Consider the following 9,581-nt stretch of genomic DNA (forward strand, 5'->3'; position numbering starts at 1 on the left):
AAAAAAAAAAAAAAAAAAAAAAAAAAAAAAAATTACATACATATATGCACACATATATATATATATATATATATATATATATATATAATTTTTCTATAAATGCAAGTATATAAATTTCCTATGCATTATATTTTTCATAATACATTTATTTCCGTATTTCTCGGGAAATTTGTAGCGTATAAAAATATACCCCTTGAGTATTCAAAATCTTCACATATCCATACATCCATTAATAAATACCTAATAAAAAATATCATGTAATATATATATATATATATATATATATATTTTGTATAAATAAATATTTATATAATAATCATATTCTTATGTAAAGCTCATAATATTATATAACCTATCCCTAATTATCCACGGCATAGCTATTTTGGTATATACCATTTTATCTATTAAACCTCTTTCTTTTAATAATTTACAATCAGTGATTCCAAATCTAGATATATAAGATGGATATCAAAATGAAAAAAAAAAAAAAAAATACACATATATATATATATGTATATATTTTTTTTTTTTTTTTTTTTTTCACTTGAATGGAAATGTATAAAAGGGAATCCACGACTTGAATAATGTTGCTTCAATCAATGATGCTATAATATATATAAAATTTGATGGTATTAATAAATTAACATAAAAATATATAACTGTATTAAAATCACTTTTTTCATCACATTTTTCTAAAGAAATATTTTGTGAATTTTGTTCTATACTATGTGATTCTTTATTTGTGTATAAAAGATTTTTTTTATTTTTATTTATTTTTTTATATTGTTCTGGTTCCGAATTTTTCCTATCGTCTTCTTTTTTGATATGATCATGTTCTACATCTACATGTGTCATATGAATATCTTCTACATGTTCAAGTGTTTTTTTTTTTATTGTTTGGTTTTCTTCCTTCTTTCCCTCATTTTCTATATAATAGGAAAAGCTAGAACTCCTCCTTAATAAGGCATATTCCTTTTTGGTCACGTAATAAAAAACTTCATTATCTTCATCCTCATAAGCTAGATTAAAATGAGAAAAATCTATATATACATTTGATATAGATTTATCACACATACTTTCACTTTTTTTCGTTTTTTTTTTTTTTTTTTTGTTTTTATTTTTGTTTTTGCTTTTTCCTCTGCTGTTATTTTTAGAGTACATATTTTTGTTCTTCTTTTCAATGTCACTAAATTCTTCACTACTTATAGAATTAACTGTCTCGAAACTTGAATAATTATTTTCTAAAGATGAACTGTTTATAATTTCTATGGATTTCAATTTTATATTTTTAAAATAATGATTAATTTTATTTAAACAACTTATATATTTCATAAAACATACTTTACCATTAACATCTATTAAATCTATAATATAATCAAAAGTATAATTTCTATACAGCCTTTTGGATATTATAGAATATTTCATATAGTTATCACAAGGGGGTTCATTATTCATATTAAATATTATTTCTGTTTTCTTGATTATTTTATATCTATATAAGATTTCACTTATAAATATATTTCTTAAGAATAATTTTCTTTTTTTTTTATTACAATTATATTTTTTAATAAATAAATCTTGTACGATAAAAAAGGCTTTCTTTACTTTCATATTATTTAAATTATTTATACATACAGAAATGTCATTGTATAAATCAGACATGAATATATTTTTCTCAATTCTAGAGATATCTTTTATTAATTTATTCTTTGCATATAAAATTTCAGATTTTTTATTAATAATATGTTTTCTCAGTATATTTATTTCATCCTTATAATTATCATAATATTTGAAATTTTTATTGTTATTCTTTTCTGTGTATTTAATCATATCTTTTACATCAACCCTCAAGTCATTATTTTTTTCATTTGTGTTATTTTTTTCATTTGTATTATTTTTTTCATTTGTATTATTTTTTTCATTTGTATTATTTTTTTCATTTGTATTATTTTTTTCATTTGCATTATTTTTTTCATTTGTATTATTTTTTTCATTTGCATTATTTTTTTCATTTGTATTATTTTTTTTCTTCCTTCTCTCTATTTTCCTCATTTTATTTTCGTACACATCAAAATTAATATAAATATTATTTAGAGCATTTCCTCTGTTCATTTTCCTTTTATTATTATCATCCTTACAAAAATTCAAAACATTATTATAATTTATAGATGTCTTGATCGATTCATAATATTCTTCCTCTATGTTGATATTATCATTTATTAGTTTTTTTTTATTAGGTGATGTGTCTATATATATATCTTCAAATAAATCCTTATTAATAGAAGAAATATCTGATCTGTCAATATTATATTTGGTAGTATTAAAATAATTACTATTATTGTTATCGCTATTATTATCTTTATTTTTATTTTTTTCTTCAAGCTCTTCAACTTCTTTTTTAAAATTCGTTTGTTCTTTAACGTTTACATATTTATCGTCGTATGAGCTGTTCATCCCGTTTATTTCATGTATTGATGGTACTAATATTTTAAGGGTATGAAAAATGTGTGATTTTTTTGATAAGAGTATATTATTTATATTATTTTGTATATTGTTTTTGTTATGTTCAATAATTTGTTTATTTATATTAGTTTCTATTTTTTTATTGTTATTTTCTAATATTTCATTATCTTCAAAAATGTTTAAAATACATTTATATAATTTGTTACATTTATCCTTATGAATCGAACATATCTCTGAATCTTCATGGTGGTCATTATTTTTATTATCATTTTCTTGGTTATATTTATTGTTTATAATTTGATTCTCTCCTTTCCTTTTGATATCCTCTACATTGTTTATATTCTCTTCGATGATACTGTTACAATCACTATTATTTTCTGTATTACTATCTCCTGATTTATTAGAAACACTAAATATATCTATATCTACATATTCCTTACTTTTATAATTCTCTTTTATTTTGTCTTTATCAAATCCCCTTTGTTTTTTTATCCAGCTAGATATTTTTGCCATATATATTTGTGAAAATATTAAAATATTAAAATATATAAATAAATAAATATATATATAAATAAATAAACAAATTAATAAAATAATATATTAAAAAGTAAAAATTCTATGCACTCTTCACTTTTAATTGTTCTAAAATGATCATATCATATTTAAGACATAAAAAGGAAAAATCAAATAACACACCATAAAAAAAAAAAAAAAATAATAAAAAAATAAAAAAATAATAAATAAAAAATAAAAGCAAAAATAAAAATAGAAAAAAAAATCATTTATAACATTTTATTTTATATTATTTTGGATTTATTTAACTGGTTAGTATAACATATATTTGGTTATTTTTTTATATTTCCTTATGTAGTTGTATTTAAATAATAAGATATTACAAAAGTATCGATTATATTTTACAACATTTGTGAATATTTATTTCTTTTATACGATGTAGATCTGTTAAGAAAAAAAAAATAAATAAATGAGAAAAAAAAATTAGGAAGTACCTTTATATGTACCAGACCATATGTACATACATAAAACACACATATATATATATATATATATATATATATATATATATATATATATATATATATATGATATTATTATTTTTTTTATATAACAACCATATGAAAATCATTATTCCTTCATAAAAAAAGATAAAAAAAAAAAAAAAGAGCACTTATTTTGTTTTAAAAAAATGATAAATATATTTCGATTGGGTATGTTTTGTATTTATTTAATCATTATAAATACAAAGATATTTTTCTGATGAGATAGAAAGAAAACCTTTTCTTTTAAAACATACATACATATATATATATATATATTACAACTTGTAGTATACTTTCAAATGTGTCATTTGATATATAATGTTAGACATTTCATAAGTATGTATTATATATAAAAAAAAAAAAAAAAAAAAAAAAAAAAACATATGTTTAAATAATTGAGGAAGGAATAATATGTATTACATATACATATGACATTCATGAAATAAGTTGCACATATAGGAAAAAATACATATATATATATATATAAAATATAAATATATTTTTATTCTTATAAAATTATATATATATATTTTATGCATGTTCATTTTTTATATTTGTTAATAATCCGCACAGAACATATTTTAATCAGAAAAAATAAAAAATAAAAAATAAAAAAATAAAAAAATAAAAAAATAAAAAAAAAAAAGTAAGAGTTTTCCTTCTTTTTATAAATTATTAGAACAAATCGATAGAATTAGAAATTAATAGGACATATAGACAAAATATATAAATATATATATATATATATATATATATATATATATATATTTATTTATTTATTTATTTATTCATATATCTCATATTTTATTTTTATTACTATATAACGTTTAATATATTTGTGATTTTTCATAGCACATACTGTAAAAAAGGACCTATTATAATGCCTATTAAGAATATGAAAAAATATGTTCCTTATGCCGACCAGGAGGATATTAATAATAGCATGACTAAGGCTCATATAGAAAAAGAGGAAGATAGATATTTATATATGAATAAGGAAAATTTACTGAATGAATTATATAATATGAAACGTACATGTTTTGATTATAATCATTTTTCAAATTATATACACTTTTATGAAATATATAGTAATATAAAATGTATAGCTCATTATGAAAGGAAAAGAAAGAAAGGAGAATTGTTTTTTATGTATTATGTTAGTAGAAGAAGATATATATTTTTTTTATTATATTTAATATTTTTATTAATAAATATCTTTTTATTATTTCGCTTACAATGTTTAATCAAGTGTCCTTTTTTAAATAATAATAATAATAACATATTATATTTGTATGAGATCAATTTCCATGTGTTTTTTACTTTTTTTATTCTTATTTATTGTATATTAAATATATATTTATTTCATTATACATATAATATATTCTTACATCATATAAATATTATGTGTATTATTATTATACAATATTTATATAATACCTATATCAAAGAAAAAAATAAAGAAATATATAAAAATACAGAAATATTAATTGAAGGATGTAAAAGAATATTTCATAATTTGGATAAGGACTTTGATAATATTATCTTGTTGTATGCAGATCAAATATTTAATAAATTTACAAATATATTTAAATATATTAATAAGGAAAATTATCCACTCCATAATATTTATAACATACATACCACAGACTCTTCTATATATATTAAGAGTGATGATGTTTCATCAGATATTATATTATTAAAGGATACATATAATAATAGTGATCAAGAGGACGATATAAGAACAAATAAAAAAAGTAATAACAATAATATCATATATATGAAAGATAATTATCATCATCATCATCTACCTACAACTAAAAATAATCACAACAATAATAATATTAATAATAATAATAATAATATTAATATTAGTACAAGTTGTGATTATTCATATTATAATAATGAAGAAGTAAAACAAAAAAATAAAAAAAAAAACAAAAAAACAAAAAAAATAATAAACAATAATAATAATATGTGTCCCAAAATTATTAGTATAAATAAGGATGATTTCTATAAAAATTTAAATTATATGTCAGACGATATTTCATATAATATAAAAAAAAATAATAAAGCGGAAAATAAAAATGTAATATCATCATATATTCCACTTCTATCCAGTACACGGAAGAGCATATACAACATTTTTGGTAATACCATATATTCTAATATCTATGATATAAGTATGTATATGAAATATAAATATAATTATATACATTTTTTAATGTTAAAAAAGTGTCAAGACAAAATTAATTATATAAAATTCATTTTTTACCTTTTCCCATATATCATAAATTTATTTATTAATTTAATAATTAATTTTTATATTCTTTTTTCAGTATTTTATTATAATAACACAATACCTTTAGCTTCATCATATGAATTAACAAAAATACATTTTTTTAACCTGTTCAATTATAAAGGAGTGTACTATATAGTATTCATTTTTTTTATTAATTTTTCGTTTTTTCTATATTGTCTTTTTTTATATAAAATCAATACTATCTATTTTTTCTTGCGACAAATATACAAACAATGTAAGTATGAATCCATATATTACTGTGATCATATAATGAATGATATATACGAAAATTTTATATTCCTAGAAATAGTTAAAAATATTTTTGATCAGGACGAGGAAACACAAGAGAAACAGAAGAAGGACATTGAAGAAAGTGAATTTTCGGATTATATAAAAAAGAATAACACGACATCTAATATAGATTCTTATGATATAATAAATAATAACATAACAACGTTTCAAAAATATAACATAAACAAAAAAGGTGAAGAAAATAAAAACACAAACAAGCAATACAATGATATATGTACAAGCACACAATGTAATGATAATATGCATAATTCAAATATAATTTCACAATCTATTTATTCTCCTACAAATACACATTTTCATAATAAGCTTCACAAATATGTCCAGTGTGATGATATTCAAATTATAAATGAGCAAGAAATGTATAGAGACAATTATAAAAATATGAACAAATATATGAATATAGATCATTTAAACAATGATCAACAAAGTTATTAATAGAGTAAGAAGAAATAATGATTTTTATGGAAAAGAGAAAACGTTTTTGTATGGATAAGCATGACATGTGTGATATGAGAGAACAGGGTAAAATAAATAATGAAGCAAAGAAAATATGTTAGAAGGGATAGGTTACATATAAATAAAATATTTACTATGACAATATTATTGAACTGGGAGGGTGCTTTTAAATATAAATATGCTAAATATATTAGTATGATGTGAACAATGTAAAAATATATATATATATATATATATATGTATATATGTATACACCTTTTTGTGTATTTTATAGTTTATTTATATTTTTATTTATTTAAAAGAAAACGGTTCATATACATGTTGATGTTGATGTTGATGTTAATGTTAATGTTAATGTTAATGTTAATGTTCATGTTCATGTTGATGTTGATGTTCATGTTGATGTTCATGTTGATGTTGATGTTCATGTTCATGTTCATGTTAATGTTAATGTTAATGTTAATGTTCATGTTCATGTTAATTTTCATGTTCATGTTAATGTTAATGTTAATGTTAATGTTAATGTTAATGTTAATGTTAATGTTAATGTTCATGTTCATGTTCATGTTCATGTTAATTTTCATGTTCATGTTCATGTTAATGTTAATGTTAATGTTCATGTTCATGTTCATGTTAATGTTCATGTTAATGTTCATGTTCATGTTCACGTTCATGTTCATGTTCATGTTAATGTTCATGTTCATGTTAATGTTCATGTTAATGTTAATGTTAATGTTCATGTTCATATATGTTACAACAAATTGTTTAATAAATGTAAAAAGGTACATAAAAATATTTAGAAATATTATAAAAAAAAAGAAAATAAGCTTAATATTATATAATGTGGTATATATAAGAGCACCCAAATGAACAATTATATATATATATATTTCCTATTGTTTATACTTATTAGTAGTGCATAAAATAAAGTGAATATATTTTTTTTTTTTATATGTTGCTAATATATTCCTTTCGATATATACTTATATTATTAGGAAAATGAGAAGGAAAATTGTAACATATAGTATTAATATATTTTCTATCCTTGTCTGAATAATTGTAATATATATTTTTGATTTTTTGTAATGCTTTATGATTAAATATATGAACAATTTTTTTATAAGAATTTTTAATATCTTGATCGTTATCATTATTTATATGATAAGAACAAAGATCTATATTATTATTAATTTGTCCTTTATTTATTAAATGTCTTTCCCAATTTATATTCATAGTAAATCTTGAAAAGATATTACCTATAAAAATATGAGACCTTGTACAAATCCATTGTTCGATAATTGAAAATTCTCCTTCATGTAAATTATTTTGATTATTATAAAAATAAAAATGTTTTTTATATTGATAAAAATATTGGTCTATAACTTTTTGTATTTGTAGTTTTTCATCAGAAGCTATAAAAATTATACGACAATTATTTATAAACATAATATATAATAATTTTACTAAAGCAATATGTATAGGAGGTACATTATATCGTGATATATTTTTGAAATCATTATATCTTAAATGGGAACTTATATAATGATTTGTTTTTAATATATTAGATATATAATTATTAGCATATAATAATAATTTATTATTAAATAATAATATATCTTCTAAATTATTTTCATATAGTTCATTAACAAAAGGTACTAATATATTTGTACTTTGTTTTATTAACACAGACGTAATATCATATAGAAATAAATTTTTTAATATAGAAGTTATAAAATAATTACTTATCATATTATATGAATAACATTCACTCTCTTTTGTGTTTATAGTTGTACAATAACCAGAATATATAATATTATATTTATATTCACATTTTTTACAAAATTGTTTGAAGCTATTAACATTAGTATTACATTCTTCGAATGGTAAAATTAGAAAACTTTTTTCTTTATAGTTATCAAGAATATATTTACTATTTATCATAATGTCACAATAATTCCCATATAACTTTTCATATTCTTCATATTCTATAATAGGAATAACCTTCTTCATAATATCTGTATTAAAAAAAAATTCCCACCTTAAATTATTCCCTTTTTTTCTATTCCAGTGTGTAACATAACACCAAGGTGGAAGTACAAGATAATATATTTTTAACTTATCCTTCTTGTTCAAATTGTAGATAACCAAACTTAACCTGTAAAATATTTCCTTCTGTAGCTGCAAGGGGAAAAAAAAAAAAATATATATATATATGAAATATTATATAACCATTCCATCTTTTAATTGTTATGAATAAATATATATACACATATATTTATATATATATATATATATATATATATATATATATATATTTATTTTTATATATTTATATTCATATTTATATTCGTTTCGTACGTTGAAGCCTTCGCCTATATTTACATCATACATAATATATTTCTTCTCTTTCAAAAAAAAAAAACTGTCACCTAAATATACATCCTCTTTTAAACAAATCGATTTGGGGGGGGTTACACATATAACCCTGTCTATCACTTTAAAAAAAAAAAATAAAAGTAAAACAATTATAAATTTCATTGTATATATGACTTTTTTATATTTTAATTTTGTGCTTCGCAAATTGAAAAGTTTTATAAAAATAAAATAAACAAAAAAATTCAACTTTGAACAGATTAATATATTCTACATAAACAACAATATATATAAATATTTAAAAAAAATGAAATGGGCACTTACTCTTAATAATATATATATATATATATATTTATATATATATGTATGCACTCCATTTTTTATTTTAATTTTTTAATTTTCTTTTTATTTATTGTTCTATATATAAATATTAACAAAATTTTTAACACACACAAAAAAAAAAAAAAAAAAAAAAAAAAAAAAAAAAAAAAAAAAAAAAAAAAAAAAAAAAAAAAAAAAAAAAAAAAAAAAAAAAAAAAATATCAATTTATAATAAAAAAAAAATAAAAAAAAAAAAAAAAAAAAATAAAAAAATAAAAAAAAAAAAAAAAAAATAAATA

The 9,581-nt window shown here is 18.7% G+C and overlaps 3 protein-coding genes across 3 annotated transcripts; 1 reads left to right on the top strand and 2 right to left on the bottom strand.

Moving 5' to 3' along the window:
- Positions 1–143: 143 nt before the first annotated feature.
- Positions 144–2,976, bottom strand: PRSY57_0907100 (hypothetical protein; the record flags this gene model as incomplete). The annotated part of the gene is made up of 3 exons (XM_020114778.1): positions 144–240; positions 353–448; positions 545–2,976. Coding segments are annotated over 3 exons (2,625 nt in total), but the record flags the coding sequence as incomplete, so codon positions are not given.
- A 1,425-nt stretch (positions 2,977–4,401) lies between these two features.
- Positions 4,402–6,567, top strand: PRSY57_0907200 (putative membrane protein; the record flags this gene model as incomplete). The annotated part of the gene is made up of 1 exon (XM_012907312.2): positions 4,402–6,567. One exon carries the CDS (start codon positions 4,402–4,404, stop codon positions 6,565–6,567), a length of 2,166 nt encoding a protein of 721 aa, XP_012762766.2.
- A 969-nt stretch (positions 6,568–7,536) lies between these two features.
- On the bottom strand, positions 7,537–9,126 carry PRSY57_0907300 (GDP-fucose protein O-fucosyltransferase 2, putative; the record flags this gene model as incomplete). The annotated part of the gene is made up of 2 exons (XM_020114779.1): positions 7,537–8,766; positions 8,947–9,126. The coding sequence occupies 2 exons, from the start codon at positions 9,124–9,126 to the stop codon at positions 7,537–7,539; spliced, it is 1,410 nt and encodes a 469-aa protein (XP_019970479.1).
- Between the last annotated feature and the right edge of the window lie 455 nt (positions 9,127–9,581).

The sequence above is a fragment of the Plasmodium reichenowi genome, chromosome 9 (assembly GCF_001601855.1).
Source record: "Plasmodium reichenowi strain SY57 chromosome 9, whole genome shotgun sequence".
Classification (NCBI taxonomy): Eukaryota; Apicomplexa; class Aconoidasida; order Haemosporida; family Plasmodiidae; genus Plasmodium; species Plasmodium reichenowi.